The sequence below is a fragment of the Bemisia tabaci genome, chromosome 6 (assembly GCF_918797505.1).
Source record: "Bemisia tabaci chromosome 6, PGI_BMITA_v3".
NCBI classification, from domain to species: Eukaryota; Metazoa; Arthropoda; class Insecta; order Hemiptera; family Aleyrodidae; genus Bemisia; species Bemisia tabaci.
Genome location: NC_092798.1, coordinates 6,180,735 through 6,200,887, shown reverse-complemented (window position 1 = coordinate 6,200,887; position 20,153 = coordinate 6,180,735). Strand labels below are relative to the sequence as shown.

Genomic DNA, 20,153 nt, shown 5'->3' with positions numbered 1-20,153 from the left:
AAATTCATTTTGGAGAAAACTGACAAGTCAAAATTGAATAAAAAAGAATAAGGAGGCAAACCAGAAGACGCAAAGTTATTCCTTAGTCAAATGTTATTCTTGGGTACACTCTGGGGGGAAAAAAATTAAAAATTAAAAATTAAAAATTTCTAGTGTGGTTTTTCTGAGTAACAAGTCCCTGCTCAGTGTCCTACTTTGCTGCGTTCTCCAAAACTGTCTCTTCCTCATCGGCGTGGAAGGGAATTAAATAAAGACACCGATTCCAGGATAAACCCTTTCCGCGGTTGTCAATTTGCGAAGCAAGTCAAACCTTCGAACAAAGCAAGTAAAACACGCCCTAAATTCGGTCCAATTTGGCACCGCAGCGGTGCATGCCGGCTGCCAAATCAAAATTGCATTCCGCGATGCAGTAATCGCCAATTGAAGAGCTCCGTCCATAATCCTGTGTCTGCAACGCATGCAGGGGGAAGTATTCAGGTTTGGAATCGAGGCATTACTCGAGCATACTTTTAATCAAATTTCGACCTACGGGCTTTTAACTATCTGCACAGGAAAAGTAGACATATATACTAGCTTTCCAAGTGAACTGAAACTGCTTGGGGGGGGGGGGGGGGGGGGAGGGGCGTAAGACAGCGATACTACCGTGATAGCGAAGAGAGCGGTAAGTCAAAAATGAAGTTTTGAGAAAATGGGCCTAGAAGCTTCTGAGTGGAACATTTTATTGAAAGAAGCCTCCATTCTTTGTCAAATCGCAACCAATCATTCGACAGACTCTTAAAAATCATTTGGGGGATTAAAACTCGACCAATTTTATTTTAAATTACATGTAATTACATATTTCAAAGTACATGAAAAAGTTAAAATTCAGTTTCATGTTAGGTTAATATTTGGCAAGACAGCAGTGCGTGCTATCTTCTGCGTGCTTTTGTGGTAGCGTGTTGGACACACAACAGACACATTTTCAGGTTCGAAATCGGCAGATGAAGGCGGCATTCCTCTTAAAAGCACTGTTTTCATTGGCTCTCATGCACCTACGGCTGTCATGTGAGTTCTTGTGACATGGAAGCAATGCCCTGTTACCAGTTTATGTGAAAGCATTTGAATATTCAATGCGGGTTCGAATGAGGAAATCGGCTCATTTCCAGTAGAAAAACAAGAGGGAAAACGGGAAACAACGCTAAAATACACAATTACTAAAAACCGAGGCGTTTTGACTCAAAACTGAGTCATTATCAGTCGGAAATACGATAAAAATTTTAAAAAAACGATGAAAACCTGATCCCTACATGGACTTTACTGAACCCTAGATTTCCCCCCCCCCTCTTTTTCTCAGATCCCAGCCACCACCATGTAGGGCTCAGGTTTTCATAGGTTTTTAAAATTTTTATTGTATTTCCGACTGAAAATGATTCAGTTTTGAGTCGAAACGTCTCTGTTTTTATTGATTGTGAATTTTAGCCTTGTTTACCGTTTTCCCCCTTGTTTTTCCACTGTTATCATTGTCTCGGGCTGCTCTTAACAATTTGTATCTCAATTTAAAGTTGAACTTATTTTTATCGGGCTGCATTATGTTGATGAAATTACCTTTCTCCCGATCACTTTTTATCCGGTTCTTAGACGATAGCTATTTCGATGATATTAATCATCATCATCAGGTCACTTCGACTTCGACTTCGGTAAACACTAACAGTCACATCTTATATTGTTAAAATTTACTAAAATTTACTAAGATTTACTAAAATTTACTATAAAACACTTTAAAAACTCGTGGGTGCACCCGTCGCGAACGCGTTCTTATCACGTGACAAGAACTTCGTGATAAGAACGCGTTCGCGACGGGTGCACCCACGAGTTTTTAAAGTGTTTTATAGTAAATTTTAGTAAATCTTAGTAAATTTTAGTAAATTTTAACAATATAAGATGTGACTGTTAGTGTTTACCGAAGTCGAAGTCGAAGTGACCTGATGATGATGATTAATATCATCGAAATAGCTATCGTCTGAGAACCGGATAAAAAGTGATCGGGAGAAAGGTAATTTCATCAATTTGTATCTCATTTCTAGTGATATCTGGCAACGATGCCTAGCATAAATTTCACCGCGAGTAGAAAGCCTGCGCGGATCAACCGCTGTGATATGAAATCAGAGCCGGGCGAAGAAAGCAGCTCCCTGTTGCCAGGTCATGCGAAGAAATGGTATTATTTAAAACAGGTTTAAATGAAGAAACCAGCTAATTTTCAGGACTATCCGGCAACGCTGCCTGGCATAAATTTCATCGCGAGGAGAAGGCCTGCGCTGCCGTGCTGAGGAAAAACGCCGTATGAACCTTCAGGCGTTGCCAAATTTCCTTTGATAAAGCACAAATTTCCTGATTAAAATATGAATAATTTTCTTCCAATTTGTCAGATAATTTTGTTCGCAATTTCACCTACAGTCCCTGCAAATTTCAAGGAAAAATATTCATAACCCTCCTTAAAAATAAAAATTTTATCGGAGGAAATCTGGCAACTCTCGAATGTTCATACGGCGTTCTTCCTTAGCACGGCAGAGCGCGGATCGGAATCCGGAAACGGTGGCTGCGGCGGGTTGGGGGGGGGGGGGGTGGCGCTAAATCGAGTGCACGAATTCCCGCGCTCTAGCAGTTAAATGTTTGACTTAATCTCTTAATTATGGGATACTGGGTGCCCTCCCCCGATTCCCACCCCCGCCCCCTTTTTACACCCTTCTCATCCGGCGCCAAATTACCCAAGTTATAATGAACCGAGTGCGGCGGATTCAACAGCTTTCCTCGCTCCCCAGCCGTACCCCTTCCGTTTCGCGGGCTTCCGATCGGCGTATGGTGCGGTGCGATCGGATGTGACAGGATCGATAGATTTTAATGATCTCTTATGGCGCAGAGTGCTGGGGCTTGCAATGGAGATGTTGCATGTGTGGGGGATTTGCGATTTGACCATTGATTCTTATGTAAAAGTTCGCGAGGAACACGATGGTACCACTGGTTTTCTCTGAAATCAACTCCCAAGCTCAGAAAAAGCTCTCAACTTGAGGCCAAAATGGAGGGGATATCCCACCCTACCCTGAGAGTCCACCTCTACATCAAAACATACTCTCCATGCAAAGATAGGGAGCAAATACATTACACTTTATTTGGAGACTCAAAAACTGAAAACACGGCAACCCTGCTGATGTACTTGCTCCCTATCTCTGCATGGAGGGTTTGCTTTGATGTAGAATTGGACTCTCAGGGTAGGGTGGGATATCCCCTCCATTTTGGCCTCACTTTGAGAGCTTTGTTTGAGCTTGGGAGATGATTTCAGAGAAAACCAGTGGCACCATCGTGTTTCTCGCGAACTTTTACATAAGAATCAATGGTCAAATCGCAAATCCCTCACACATGTAACATCTCCATTCAAGTAGGTCGATGGTTGTAACCGTTATTTTGAATAGAGGTAATCGATACATCATGGCTGAGACACGGATTTATTGATCAAGGGAATGCTCCTATGCTTAGGAAAAACAACGAATGAGCCTTTATACGTTGCCAAACCTGGTATACTTATGAATATTTTTCTTTCAATTTGTCGGATACTTTTCTTCGTAATTTCACCTAAAGTTCCTGCAAAGTTCAAAGAAAAGTAATCATGACTTTCCTCGACAACAACATTTTATCGAAAGAAATTTGACAACTCGAATTTTGATACGGCGTTTTTCATTGACACGGCAGAATTATCCAGTTACAAACTTCAGCTAGAGCAAAGAGAAGAATTCTTTCTTGTAGAAAAAGGCTAAAAAATCACGATGAGCGCATTAGGAATAAGTCTGAAATAAACAAAGTGGGTGAGACTGATCGATTAATAATACGTACTAGCATGCATCCTCGCTCGAACAGGGAAACAGGGCAGCAATTTACCTGAAAAGGAAGAAGAAAAAGAAAATTTAGACTTATATGCAAACAAAAATGGTTAGTTGGTTGATGAATGGTAAAAATAGTTCGTCTGAAAAACTACGATGTCAGTTTAAAATACCACTTTCTGATTTCCCTATTGGACATACTTATGCTATAAGGAACTATGTTACACGCAATCTCTATCCACATAGTTCCTTAGCATAAATGTGTTCAATTAAGGAAGAAGATAACTTCGTACGTCTCTTCCTCCGCTCTGATTTGACATGACTTGTTCCCATCAGTTAAATTCAGTCCACTTGACCCTTGAAATCTGAGTATCAATCCTGAGTCACCCTGTATAACCTAGTTACTAATACTCGAGGTTCTCATACGTAATAGACGCGGCGGGGGCGCCTGTAACACTCGGGGGCGTAAATCGTCGTTTTGACGTAAGGACGTAACCCAATTTTCACGTGAGCCCTGAAAAGCATGGTTTCATACGGGCAATGAGGCTCATTCTAATATTTAAATACGCCGTTACTTTCGAGAAGTAACGGCGTGTGGACGGGAACCGAGCCGCGTCTCAATATCGCGTAGGCCGGGACGCGGATTGGACAGAGGCGCGTTGTGCTTTGCGATAAATCGATTGATCTGCCATTTAAACCAGTGAAAAATATCGATTAGCCTGATGTTCGCAACGATCAGCTTGATAATCGATTCTTTAGCATAGTTTCAAATCAGAAAAAATCGATGGTCGATGTCGTAGGCCGAGATGCGAATTGGACGCGGGCGATGATAAATTGTCTTTGTCTAGACTTCATTAATCAATGTTGCAGCTGCGCCGTCGCTGCTCCGTGGCTGCAACCCGCAGCGCCAGCTCGGTGGGAATCTCGCCGGCTGCATGCGAGTCCGCGGGAAATTCGTTTTTCTCCCGATATCCGGCAGCCTGGCTTTTCGGTGTTAAGTTGCGGCGAGCGGACACCAGGCAATTACAGTGCTGTCAGCCGAACAGGCGAAAAAATCCCTCAAATTCGAGAAAATAATGAATACAGGGTGTGCCACCATACTCAGTTGAAAAATTCCGTGTTTAAGGTTACTATGCACTGAGAAAAAACTATGGTTTATAAACCTATTAGAGGTAAATATGGAACACCTATAATAGTCGTAAATAAACTAATGATTCTCGGTCTGTGAACCATACTAAGGTCTCTGTACCTAATTAAGGTACCCCGTACCATAACTAAGGTATATGTGCTATTATTATATGTAGAGGTACTACTATTAGTGGTGTTCCATATTTACCTCTAATAGGTTTATAAGCCATAGTTTTTTCTCAGTGTGCGTTACCTTGAGTTAGTTTTTTCCGGTCAGGTCAATAATTGAAGGGACTCTGTTGATTGACTGAATTCCAGATTGAATCGCCCGAAATCGCAGGTTACGCTGAGACATCTGAGGATATAGAAAGTGTCCTACTGAACTAATTTACTCGGTTTCAGGGCATTCCGTCAACGATTATTTGTCCGCACACCTGTTTTGTCCAGTAGTTTACGTCCACGCGTGAAATGAGCGACAGTGACTTGATCCAGGTGTCATATTTTAGTCTGTATGTAAAATTATATTGACAATAATGAAATGAGAAAATTGAGAGAGACGGAAGAGTTGTTGTGGTAACTCATTTTTTAAATGAAATGTTATTTCCTTCTTTTGATCAATCTTTTTAAATTGTCATGGGTGAATATTTGGTTTTATTTCCATCCTTAAAATTTTCGATGAAAAATAAACCTTATAAATACTTTTTTTTTAATGAAAATATTACTTTATTTTAAAAACATTTACATTTTTAAAACGTGGCAAATATTTGTAAAACCTTTTCCAAGCGATGGCATTGATATTAAAGTCAATGAGCAGTAGTTGTGTCGAAAGAAACCATGCACAAACGAATAAAAGAGGGAAAAAACCGAGAAGCACGCAATCTTCGGTTTTAGCCCATTTGCACATCGATGTTTCAGAGTCAAATACGTCCTATTTTGAGCGTTTGGTTGCGTTCACACCACGCTGCAGCACAGTAAAATCACAAGATATAAAAGAAAAAATTAATGTGCTTTGAAAATCATTCAATACGACAAGGAAACACCTTAATCTAAATAACACCTTAACAACACCTTAATAACACCTTAATATTTACAAAACACACATTAAATTTTCCTTTCATATTTATATTTTTTTTCATCATTTTAAATTGAAGTAATCCATGCAGAGCGTGCAAACATATAAAAATCATGAGTTGAAAAACGCTAACTCCGCGAGTTTAAAAAATAGGCTCTAGCATAAAGCGGAGTGATGCGACGTGCTGCCAGCACGGAACGCGCACTGACGCCTACAAACCTAAGTAGATACTTCACACATTGCGCAATGCTTAAGGTATCCCTTAGGTTTGAAGGCGCCAATGCGCGTTCCGTACTGGCTGGCTGGCCGCGCCGCAGCGTGCCACGTGCCACAGGACAGGGCTTCCCTATTTCACAATAGAGGTGTTGTACAGTATTTTGCGAAATTGAAGGGACTCCAACATACCAACAATAGGAATGACAGGCATCCTTTAAGAGTACGGAACTTTCCTTGCAAAATAAGTCGAGATAAGAGAGATAAAGGAACATTCTTGAGTATGCCGTCAAGAAGATTTTATTTTGAATCAAGAATAAAATAGGAGAACAAAATCGGGTTTCTGTTTGATGTAAGTTACTTTCCTTCTTATGAAAGCATATTTTCTTCTTTAAGAAAACATTATTTATTTTATTAACTCATAAGGAAATCTTCTCGGCGGTAAATCTGAGGATATTTCTCCTTAAATTAGGTCACTCGTTCCTCTAATGAAGTTAAAAATCTATCTATATATTTAATATCCTAAGGCCTTTTTTGGCCTCCAACAGTTTGTGCTAATTCGATCTCGGAAACTACTGGACCGATTTTCCTCGGATTTGTTTTAAATGAAAGCTCTTACGCTGTAGACGTGCCAACATCCCTTAGTTTTTCGATTTGCACGACCGACGTTGCAAAATTTACCTCGATTTGATAACGACATATTTGCATTTTTGACGCTGGACAGTTCGTGCTAATTCGATCTCGGAAACTACTGGACCGATTTTCCTCGGATTTGTTTTAAATGAAAGCTCTTACGCTGTAGACGTGCCAACATCCTTTGGTTTTTCGATTTGCGCGACCGACGTTGCAAAATTGACCTCGATTTGATAACGACATATTAGCGTTTTTGCCGCTGGACAGTTTGTGCTAATTCGATCTCGGAAACTACTGGACCGATTTTCCTCGGATTTGTTTTAAATGAAAGCTCATAGGGTCTAGATGTGCCAAGACCCCTTCGTTTTTCGATTTGCGCGACCGAAGTTGCAAAATTTACCTCGATTTGATAACGACATATTTGCGTTTTTGACGCTGGACGAGTCATATGGTTGGGGGACCTCCCACCCTCTGATTTTCCGTTTCCCTCTCCACGTAAACCCATCCCTACCTGCTCACAACACGTGTCACCCTTCTACCCTAGCATGGGTCCTACGGCAGTTTCACTCATGTCGGGGGTCGGCTCATGTCTTCTTCCAAGAGAATTGGTGATTTAAGTAGAATGTTTTTTTACTCACATAGTGTAAAATAAACCAAACGAACTGCATGGATGTACATTCCATTCCTCCTATCACACACACACACAAAATTACGTCGCATATTGACTATCACGAATCGCATCTGATCATTTGTAGCTACTCATTTCACATCTAAATATTGAATACAAATGATTTACTTACCCACGAAGATTGGAGCACGGTTTCGCTGTTGTTACAGCTCATCAGGTGAACTTAACCCATAATCACATTGTATTATCGGTAGTGCCACGACCGTCTTTAACCTACTTTACCAACATTATAGGAAGGAGGTTTCACTGTTGTTACAGCTCATCAGGTGGACTTAATCACAATAAGATAGTACCACAACCATTTTATAAATACAGCTCACCGATTCTCACAATATAATGTGACTACTTTCTTGTGAATTGAAGCGATTGCAACATGGTTTCGTTGTTGTTACAACTCATCAGGCGAACTCAACCGATAAATACATTATAGGTAGTACCACAACCATGTTACGAAAACTATGTGTCTGAGGTTTCACTGTTATTACAGCTCATCAGGTGGACTTAATCAAAATAGGATAGTACCACAACCATTCGTTAAATAAAGCTTACCGAAAATTCCGATTCTCACGAGACACTTCTTATGAATTGAAGTGATTGAAGCACGGTTTCGCTGTTGTTACAGCTCATCAGGTGAACTCAACCGATAATTACACAGTATTATCGGTAGTACCACGACCGGCTTTAACCGATCATAAAAAAAAAAAAAAAAAAATTAAAAAATAATAATGAATGCCTATTGAAGTTCTTTTTAATAATCAACATATATCACACAATTACATTACAATAAATTTATGCATTAGACAGGACTTGAAGTATGACGCTGGCATTTAAAATGATTACCGAACTGTACATGGTAGATGCAGACCAATATGAACATTATTGTAACAACAACACCCAAAGAAATGAATACAAATTTAAACAGCAATTTAAAAACGATAAATATTTTAACCAATATACCAACATTTTCTTCTTCCAGCGCATTTGTTGCCAGATTTAAATTAACAAAGAAAACAAGGAATTCGTTTTCTCTTGAATTCTCTACGGTAGTATTTATCTTGCATAATTCCTCACCATCCAAAATAACAAGTTTTACATATTCCGCGACAGCGTCTTGAGTTTTATTCGAACTGCAATTTTTTAATGCCTCAAATGTATCGCAAGAATGCTTTCCTACTCTTTTAAAACGAACATCTTGAACCCACTCCTTAATGCTGCTGTCGCTGATATTACTATTCTCATTACAAGATATAAAATGTAACACAGTTGATACCGCAAAAATATCCTCCTCATCCGTCACATTAAAGAAGTTTTCCAACAATCCATGACAACATAAGAATAATGTAGAGAGAAATATCAAATCTCTAAATGATTTGCTGGGATCCATTGGTTATGAGTATCGTCAAAACCTAACCACTTCACTTTGATTTTATCACCTTTTCGAGAAATAATTTTTTCGACTAGGAATGTATCTTTATATTTAGTTTTTTGAAGTTCCTCTTCGTAAAAACCTCCTTTTATCTGCTCACCGTTACTGTCTTTCAGTGTGTAAGTTACAGGAACCGTATCTTGCACTTTATCAATAAAGAACACTTCCGTTGTCCAATTCGGGGTGTAGGACTTCTCAAATATATGTTTGTATTTAGAGATCCTTACAGCATCTGCAACATTGAATTTATTTTTTTTACGAGGGGGTAATTTCTTGGTCAACAATCGAGACATCACGAGAGCAGCATTTTTTTTATTTACTTTGGAGGGGGGTAATCCTATAGTTCTGTGTTTCCTATCATTGTATTTTCTTAACAAATCATCCAGAAAATCAATCCATCTGTAATTACCACGCAAACTAAACTCTCGCCACATCCATGTTTTCAGAGTTCTGTTGAAACGCTCCACAATCGAAGCTTTCTTGGTTGAAAATGTGTTATACAAACGAATACCGAATCTCTTTAACACATCCGAGACTCGAGAGTTAAAAAAATCTGTGCCTTGATCTGTTTGTAAAAGTTTAGGTGGTTTTTTTAAACCTCTAAAGATTTTCAGTAAAGCATTGGCCACTTCAACACCCCCCTTATTTCTTAATTTCGAAGCCCATCCTCTCTTTGAGAAGGTATCGATCAAAGTGAGAAGATACTTGAATCCATCATTTTCATCAGCGTAGGGAATCATCTCCACAAGATCAGCTTGGAACAAATCATTCATACCTTTAATAGTTACATACCTCCTCGGGAAATTACGACGCGCAGGTTTGTGTAATTCATAAACGATACCAGTTCTAGTGTTCATCCTTTGAGGTAAATGTTCAAATGCTCGTCTTTCAAATCTTTCAGTAAAGTTTTAAGTTGACTCTTCTCTACTTCAGAGAGAAGGGAGAGGGTATCGGACTGGTCAGTAGACTGAGCAGCAGTTCGCCAAGTTCTTTTAAAAGAGTTCTCTAAGGTATTTAAATGTTCTTTAACATCTTTAGATTTATGTTTAACCGGATTAATATTATATATCTCTTTTCTCAAATGAATGACAGCATCCGTCAATTCTCGCATCATGAAAAATGCTTGCAGTTTCAACATGTACATGAGCACTCTCAAAGACACAGCATCATCATCCTTCGATCCCTCTCCAACATTTTGGATGACACATCCTCTACAATCGAATGATCCACCCTCATTCATAGAAATCACTTTTTGTTTTAATTTCTCCAACTCTTTCATTAAATAGGCAACACTCACAACCTCGTCCTCTTGTACAGGCTCGGATAAACCTATCAATCTTTTCCTTTTTACATCCCAAACGTCTGCATCATTCAAACATAAAACAATATCTTTGAGCTTCTGCAATTCGTCTTGAACAAACTTCAAATTTACTGCATCCAGACCTTCTACAGGATCCGATAACGCGATTAACCGTTTTTTTCCTCACATCCCATACATCTCTTACACTATTCAAACATATAGCTTTGTACCGCAAGTACGATAAACTAACACCATCCGATGGAAATTCGGGATTGTGAACATCACTCAATCTGGCGTTTATTGAAAGGGATTTTCTTTCGGACTCGTAATGAGGAAAATTCTGCAATACCCATACTTTTGTAGTTGCATCATTTATATGCACGGGAGCTTTCACATTAGACAGAGTTTTGTTCTGAATATCAAAATTCCCTTCAGAATTCAAGACAAAACCTGCACCTGGCGGTCCTTTTTTCCCATTGTACCCACGGTGTTGACCAAATTTGTTGACAGTTTTCTTCATAGTATGAACTTTCCTTCCCTCAATTCTTCTTCGATAGATGCAATTTCAGCTAAATGAGCGTAGTTTCCCGCTGCCTCAGAGGCTTTCAGCAAAGCTAAACGCTCCACTAACTCGTTTGGGTTGTCCCAATATAGATAGTCTATCGTATTATTGTTAACAGGTAACAAACTGCCTCCACTTTTATCTTTTGATTTGTTCATAAACAGTTTAGAAATTATTTGTTTATATTTTGAACTATTACTACTAGCCAAGTTTCCGGTACTTTTCCAACCTTGTAAATGAGCGTTAGTGAGTTCTAAAATCTTTTTATAAGTTTCCAAATCCGCAGTGTTGTAAATATTATTATCTGGGAATCGTTTAAAGATTAGTTCGAACAAACCTCGCGTACCGTAAAAAACATTATGATCTATATGTATATCGTCAGATTTATCAAAATCTATATCTTTATACCCTATCTGCCAAGCAAATGATCTGTCCGGAGCCGCATGAACACCAAATTTCGTATCGAAATGATGAGACTTGTCAAAAGTGAACTCGTAGAGATATTTTCTTGTTAAAGGACCGAACCTAGACATATGATCGTGCCATTCATTCCAAGCGTCTTCTGCCTCCCCAGGGTCATCGTAAATATCTTCATAATACCCGGTAGAAGTACCTTTCTCCTTAGATCGTGGTTGCGTTTTAATCTTCCTATCCACAGCCTTAATTTTCTTCGCAACTTCTTCACCAGATTCTTTGATCGATACTTTCAACTCTTCAAGATCTTTACTTTTATCACCGGTGAGATCAATTAATGTTGTTAATGGTTTCAAAAGTGGTTCGAAATGCTTCTTCCGATCTATATCTTCTTGGACTATACCCTCTTTGAGAAGTTTATACTTTTTCCGAATGGACTCGGCAGCCTTCACAATATCAGATTTCAATTTTGTTTCCATATTTCTTTCTCTAAAGAATAAAAAAAAATAACGAATCAAAGACTTATATAGTATTGATCAAAACCCTTCCTATAGCCACCATTATTCTTATCGCTATCCTTATCAAGAACAATAAAACCGTAGGGTTTTTTCCAACAAGTATTACACATTTTCCGGAACTTATTGAATTCCATATCCGCGGCTACATGTTCATCATACACATGTTTCAAATTTAGAATGTCCATTTTAAAAAGAACTAGGAAATTTGCGTTGTCACGAATTAACTGTTTCGGTATTCTCGTATACGTTTGACCCAGATAAAAACAATCAATATCTCTATGACGACCCATAGAAAAAAATTCAGCTATTGGACTCTGTTTTTCCGTGATTACATCGTCAAATATAACAATTGAGTTAGGTTTCACATCTTCAGGAGTCAGGAAACCTTTATCATATCGATGGTAACCTATACCATCAACCTTGCTTAAGACTTTTTCGAGAAAACTATATTTTAGCTGATGAGCGGATTTAGAAAATAGATACACATTTTCGAAACGCAAACCGTTCGAATCCAAGAGTAAACTTAACATCACATTGCTTTTACCACAGTTGGATCGACCCACAATCAAACCTCTCACACTATTAGGGAAGAGATTACCATGTTTCCGTCTCACACAACCACCCTCGAATTCGAATTTCCGAACGGGTAAACTTAATTTCGTCTTCTTAACCTTCATACTTCTTTATAACACCTGATAACGGATTGTACTGATAAATGGTATCGTGGATTATTATACAACTCGCGGTAGTATTAGCAGGAAAAGCAGCGTTAGCCTCAAATTCCAATCGAACATCAACCGGACCGTATTTTAAAGTTTCTTTTTGACGTTCGCAATTTATAATAAAAAGAGGAGCATCAGATTTAAAGGTTTTTAACCGAAGATAAGGGGAAGTTTCACGTAATCCATTGTAGGTGCTCGAGAATTCACAATATGCATGATAAAAGATGGCAAAATTATTTTTACTGAAGCTCTGATCATAACTTTCGTAAGGGTACGGCATGTTGTTGAGATAAAGTTGAATGTTGCGCAGATCACAATGATCGAATTTACACGCATTTTTGGACTTATCATCCATACGACCGGTCTGAAAAAATACAACAACATAACGAGGTTTTTCAATTTGAGTGGAGGTCTTAATAGACCAAGTATGTTTTGTAGAGGCGGGTAATTCAGGATACTGGTAAAGATCCCAAGATCGGAATGCAATAGGTAAGGCTCTGTCTTTGTCGATTATTTTCAACAATTTCAATCTGTGAACATCGTCTACTTGAACAAAAGGAATTCTGAACTGTATTTTACTGATTTTTAGGCTGTAATTCTCAGCAGCTGTTTGGTAAATAGCATTATCGTCCGTTCTAGCTCTAGTCAGTAGGATTTCTAACTTAGGGTTGATCAGCACACGTCTGAAATCCTCGCCGAAGGAAAAGAAAACTTTGAATGGTATAACCACATTGTGGAAAGATCCGTCATCCTCCATTCCTAGGGATTCATCTAAACCCATCAACTGTAGATGTCTGATGTTCCAATCATTATACGTTGTCATCAACCGAACTAAACATGTTTTCCCCGGCTCGTTTACAGACTGCAATAACGAGTTGTTCATTCTCAATTCTATACGATTAAACAAGTGCAGAATACCACCGTTAGCAAACCTGTTCGTTGCGCTCGGAGCAGATAGAGCACCTTCCGCACTACTTTTCGCTAATCTACCTGATATGAGGAAGTAACTTTTAGGTAGATACGGCAACATGTCAGCTTGATTCATGGAAAAATGAATTATATCATTGTTGTTTAACGCGTTCGGATTGCTGGGGTTTAAGGTTTGAAGTTCTATCCTTGAGATGGATTCGTCTAAGGAGGGAGAGCTTATCACGTCGAGAATGTCGCTCATTTTGCAACTTATAACCCAACTGTTTTAAAATATTTTTACTTTTCAAAGTTAACTTTTTTGTAGATTTTAACTTTTTACTAGATTGAGTTAAAACTCCACCACTTTTATAGTTGTTAAAATCAAAAACCATTTTTTATAGCCTACTCTTCAGGTGTAAATGAATGGTTATTTCTTCACCACGAAAATCAATCAAGTTTCCCGATTGATCCGTTACCGTTAGTCTTATATTATCGACGAGTTTCTGTTTTACTGGTAAATAAATAGGAGTACTAACTGTTTCGATTATACGATAACCGGCAGGAGTCGTATTAGCAAAACTATGGATAATATGATTTTCTCGATTATTTATATACGCCGATGAAACTAAATTACAGTCAATCATTATAGCGTTCACTCTAAGTATGTTCACTTGCGAATTAGAGAAATGAAGTTTATTCGGCTCCAAGACAACAGACTCAAACCCCAACATTTTCCCCATGGACCTAGGTTTCGTGAAATCTATTTTGAACTGTGAGATCAGTTCACAAAGCAATGTGTTATTATTTCCTTTCAACTTGATGTTCTCTTTTCCCAAATGACTTTGCAAAAAAGATTCTATGTCAGCCAGTTCATACGCTCCTACAGGAATAATCAGCTGTTTATCCTCATAATAGAATATATTATTCGATTCGTCAATGTTAGGAATTGAATTAAAACACTCGAAGCTAATGAGACCTAAATAATAGTCTTCTTCCTCTTTCAACTCGATGGGTGGATAGTAAGCAGCGGAAAGAATCGACGTATTTCCTGTTAAGATGAAAGTCATAGACATAGTGATATTATCTGGAAAAAAAAAACAAATCACATAAAAAAAAATTAAACTGAACTTCTTTCATCCGGAGGAGCTCTCTTTTATGAGAAATTTTAAACATAAATGCCCACAGTTTTCGGAATTATAGCTTTGCACTTGCTCATTATGATAAACAATTTGACTACCTCTGAAATATTCTCTAATCTCCGGGGGTGGTCTGAGTCCAAACGAATCGAAATATGTAACTTTATCGTTACGCTTGTGGTAAGCACACCAATGAGTCCCTCTCCCTGATGAATCGTCTAAGTTAATGATTCCTTTTTCAATTCTTCGTGGCTTCAAACTCCTTAGCTCGTCTCGCATGAACACACCTCTGAAATTAGATAAACCAATGTCTTTGACGAACTTTGCAAGTTCGAAATTGGTCAATGCTTTCTTCGGTAGTCTACTCAACAGTTTTTTGGCTCATAGGGTTTCAAATACAACCCCCAACCTTTCTTGAAAGGACCTAATTTCATTTTTTTCTTCATACCACTCCCATTCTTCATTTTCTTTAAAGTTTTCAAAATCTCATTAGCAGATCCGGCAGCTGTACCTAAGTGTGTCAACCCTGTCAAGATGGGGTTCAAATATTGAATGATTCCTCCGGTCTTCGGTAACGGAATAACCCTCGGACCTTCCAATTTCTTCTTACGCACAACTCTACGTTTACGAGATTTAACACCTTTTCCGGTGCGCGGTTTTCGTTTGATAATACGTTTCTTCTTCAGTTTAGCTCCACTTCCTTTCTTCAGTTTACCCCCCAACGCTAGTTTAGATTTCATCGCGTTCGTTACCAGATATGCTGCAGCACGTTCACCCCAAGATTTACTCTTATCACCGGCGATTTTCCAACTTTGGTCGGCTAATTCGCGATCGGCACGATGTCGAGTCTCTAAACTTTTGTTCTTCAAGTACACCGTATCATGGAGTTTACACTGATTATCCAAATCATTAATACCAGGATCGTTTCTTCTCAATCTTTCGACAACTCTGGTCCCCGGCCCGCAGTAAGAATAACCCGGTAAATGAGCTTCAAACGGTAGAGAATCGATGAGCGAATTGATGATACCAGATCCTTTTTTTTTTTTTTTTTCACTAATAACCAACATATTCTAATTTAAAAATTATTCTTTAATCTTTATATATACTAAATTTTAAGTAAACTTGTGAAAAAAAAAAATTTATTTTCGATATATTAATTTGTCGATAAAACGAAGGAGAAAAAAACTTACTTGGTATTTAACGGCGGAGCGTAGAATTGCGGGTTGCACTAAGAGCACTTTTTTCACTATGGTTCAAAGGAAATCTTTGACTGAATAGAAAATGGGATAGCGACCACTATTTATACAAACTTTTGACACGCTGCTGTTTCATGATGGTGGGGGTTAGTTTCATAATCTGTTGCAATTTTAATGCAATATGGTGCAATCCTTTTCCATAGTGGTGGGGGTATGGGAGTTTCATAATCTGATGCAATACATCGCAATCATTTGCTTCAAGGTCTTTCAGTGGTGGGGTTAAACCAAACTTTCAACTCGGCATTCCTTCTGAAACCTGGGTGACCCAGATTTTTTCATAGTGTTGTGGGGTATGTGAGTTTCATAATCTGATGAAATACATCGCATTCCTTCTGAAACCTGGGTGACTCAGATTCTTATTCTTTCACAATATGATGCAATTATTTTTTCTAAATGCAAAATTATCCTTACTGTGCTTCCCGAATATCTAGTTTCTTATCTCTTGTCATTTGCGAAAAAATAATTTTCTTGCTTTTAGAGTCTTGTGAAACGTGAATTCATGTGCTTTCAAGTTTTATTTTTTTTTCTAGAATTGATCTTCACGGGACTTAGTGGCCTTTTTTCTCTCTCTTTTTTTAGAAAAAAAACGAATTCAAGTACTCTTAAGTTTTATTTATTTTTTTTTTGTGTCGATCTTCACGGAACTTAGTGGCTTTATTTTCTTTTCCTCATTTTTTTTTTTAGAAAAAAAAAAATGTCAAGTACCGCTCGGCCAACTGTAATTTTCCACACTAAGGATTTGGGACCAGCCATTCAAGCCGAAACAATTAATTCTCATTTATTGGAACCCTCTACCTCCAAGGAAAATTCATGTGTGGTGAAAATCGAAATAAAAACGGAAGAAACAGAGATCAAGCAAGAGGTAAAATCTGAAAATGACATAGAGATCAAGCAAGAGGTAAAATCTGAAAATGACATAGAGATCAAGCAAGAGGTAAAATCTGAAAATGACATAGAGATCAAGCAAGAGGTAAAGTCTGAGGAGGTAGAGGGGGTCAATTTCGAGTTGGTCCCGAAAGTTGAAAGCACATGTTCGTACTCGAGCTCTAATGAAGACGAATGGGGTGACGGACATGTGTTGGAAATCAGTGTGGTAGAGCGGTTCAAATTACGAGAGTGTACTGTGACTTTGGAGCGATGGCACCCGAAACTCAGAAGATCACGCAGAGTCCTTGGTCTTTCCCCGTGGGTGTGGTGGATATGAGTGAGTAATGTCTAAAAATATTTTTTTTGGTGTTGGGTCCAAAATTTGGGTTTATTTTTGTTAAAAAATGTGTTTATAAGCGAGTCCGAATGGAGTTCGAGGTAGCAGGATAGCAGGGTGGAGACTCGGTCTCTCAGTAATATGCGTTTGAAAACTTGTGTGTCAGATCGGTATAATCAAGTTCAATGTTTGCACTGAATTTTGTAAAATATCATAATTATAGCGTATATTAGGCGGCTATGTGGACTTGTTCATAAGCGAGTCCGAATGGAGTTCGAGGTAGCAGGATAGCAGGATGGAGGCTCGGTCTCTAAGCAAAATGCGTTTGAAAACTTGTGTGTCAGATCGGTATAATCAAATTCAATGTTTGCATTGAATATTGTGAAATATCATAATTATAGCGTATATTAGACAGCGTTGTGGACAACTTCTCAACTTACACCGCCTGCGAGTATGTTCACAGAATTCCCAACTATATCGCCTAACACCGACGCAGCCAAGAAACGACCGCAATTTGAGTGGAAAGAAAAACCCAACCTATTAAGTTCGCACACGTGGGATCTTACACCACCCGGTTTAAAAACTGTGACGTGTGGAATCACGTGTGGTGAAAATGGATGCGCGGTTAACGTAATGTTCTCGAAACTGGATTTACAAAACGGTTTCCTTACATTGTCCCTCCTCGAGTGGGAAACATTTAAGCAATACTTCGATTTGTTGGATGCATATTTTACAGGAGATTCCATGCCGCGGTCTGAATTCCCTATCGGGAATATTATCCTAAAATTTAAGGAACTATTCAAAAAGCCTACCCTTCTAATGACGGATGGAGGTGGGGGAAAATTCGTCATGCAGGAGCCGGTGTTCTGCAGATTAAAGCAATTCACTCGACAGATAGATTTGGCGGTCAGAATAAATACAAGAAGAATTAGAATAATTCAATCAATATTGGAATCTGAAATTCGGATAAACACGGATCCGATGTTGGGCATTGGTGATGTGTTTATGTGTGAGACCGACGAGGAGCTACTTCTTTACGAACAAGTCTTATTGCAAAGAAGTAAAACTGTACATACTCCGCAAGAAGAGACTATTACTCAAATTTAAACAAGTATCCCACACGCGTGTGCTAACATATATATGTATATATACACATATCTAACCGTTATATTATAATCGCAAAGCAAATATTAAAAAAAAGATGAGTTTATTTTCTCAAATTAACATGACTTGATATTATTTACATCTATCATAGATTTATTGCTCTTATTATCGTCAAATTATAGACTGTGTTTATTTTATGTGCTCTATTATAAGGAAACGTTTATGCAGACAAATGAAAAATCAAATCTTCAATATAATATAAGGATATATCATAATGTAGAATGTAAGAATACGAATATTACCAGAAAATGAAATAAAAAAAAGTAAAAAAAAACAAATGCATTGAAACGATGAATGTATTGATGAAACCTTAAAAAAAAAATACAAATGAAAGAATGAAAAAAAAAAAAACAAAAAAAAAAACAAAAAAAAACAAAAAAAAAATCCACAATTCCATAACCGCAAGTTGACAGGCCTGAGGTTTATAAAATGAATGAATGTAACATGAAGTTTAAGTACCTAATTTAAGATGCCCCCGTCAAAAAAAGTATAAAAATATAATGGCCTTAAAACATTGAAAAAAAAAAAAAAAAAAAAATCCAACAAAAAAAAAAACAAGGGGGAGGAGCTCTTTGTGACCGCCGTCCTGGGGTGAGCTCTGATAATAGTCGAAAACGGACTAGCCGAGAGTCACAAGTTTACTTAAAATTTAGTATATATAAAGATTAAAGAATAATTTTTAAATTAGAATATGTTGGTTATTAGTGAAAAAAAAAAAAAAAAAGGATCTGGTATCATCAATTCGCTCATCGATTCTCTACCGTTTGAAGCTCATTTACCGGGTTATTCTTACTGCGGGCCGGGGACCAGAGTTGTCGAAAGATTGAGAAGAAACGATCCTGGTATTAATGATTTGGATAATCAGTGTAAACTCCATGATACGGTGTACTTGAAGAACAAAAGTTTAGAGACTCGACATCGTGCCGATCGCGAATTAGCCGACCAAAGTTGGAAAATCGCCGGTGATAAGAGTAAATCTTGGGGTGAACGTGCTGCAGCATATCTGGTAACGAACGCGATGAAATCTAAACTAGCGTTGGGGGGTAAACTGAAGAAAGGAAGTGGAGCTAAACTGAAGAAGAAACGTATTATCAAACGAAAACCGCGCACCGGAAAAGGTGTTAAATCTCGTAAACGTAGAGTTGTGCGTAAGAAGAAATTGGAAGGTCCGAGGGTTATTCCGTTACCGAAGACCGGAGGAATCATTCAATATTTGAACCCCATCTTGACAGGGTTGACACACTTAGGTACAGCTGCCGGATCTGCTAATGAGATTTTGAAAACTTTAAAGAAAATGAAGAATGGGAGTGGTATGAAGAAAAAAATGAAATTAGGTCCTTTCAAGAAAGGTTGGGGGTTGTATTTGAAACCCTATGAGCCAAAAAACTGTTGAGTAGACTACCGAAGAAAGCATTGACCAATTTCGAACTTGCAAAGTTCGTCAAAGACATTGGTTTATCTAATTTCAGAGGTGTGTTCATGCGAGACGAGCTAAGGAGTTTGAAGCCACGAAGAATTGAAAAAGGAATCATTAACTTAGACGATTCATCAGGGAGAGGGACTCATTGGTGTGCTTACCACAAGCGTAACGATAAAGTTACATATTTCGATTCGTTTGGACTCAGACCACCCCCGGAGATTAGAGAATATTTCAGAGGTAGTCAAATTGTTTATCATAATGAGCAAGTGCAAAGCTATAATTCCGAAAACTGTGGGCATTTATGTTTAAAATTTCTCATAAAAGAGAGCTCCTCCGGATGAAAGAAGTTCAGTTTAATTTTTTTTTTATGTGATTTGTTTTTTTTTCCAGATAATATCACTATGTCTATGACTTTCATCTTAACAGGAAATACGTCGATTCTTTCCGCTGCTTACTATCCACCCATCGAGTTGAAAGAGGAAGAAGACTATTATTTAGGTCTCATTAGCTTCGAGTGTTTTAATTCAATTCCTAACA

At 38.1% G+C, this 20,153-nt stretch overlaps 1 protein-coding gene across 4 annotated transcripts in view; it reads right to left on the bottom strand.

Moving 5' to 3' along the window:
* LOC109038510 (uncharacterized) overlaps window positions 1-20,153 on the bottom strand; it is a 193,505-nt gene that overhangs the window by 66,433 nt on the left and 106,919 nt on the right. For 2 of the 4 annotated variants that reach the window (XM_072301813.1, XM_072301814.1), the window contains exon 1: window positions 3,865-4,570. The exons of the other annotated variants lie outside the window; for them this stretch is intronic. In XM_072301813.1, coding sequence (XP_072157914.1) covers window positions 3,865-3,874 — 10 coding nt within the window. In that variant the 5' untranslated portion in view covers window positions 3,875-4,570. Of the gene's footprint in view, window positions 1-3,864; window positions 4,571-20,153 lie in introns of those variants that run through there. 4 annotated transcript variants of the gene reach the window in all.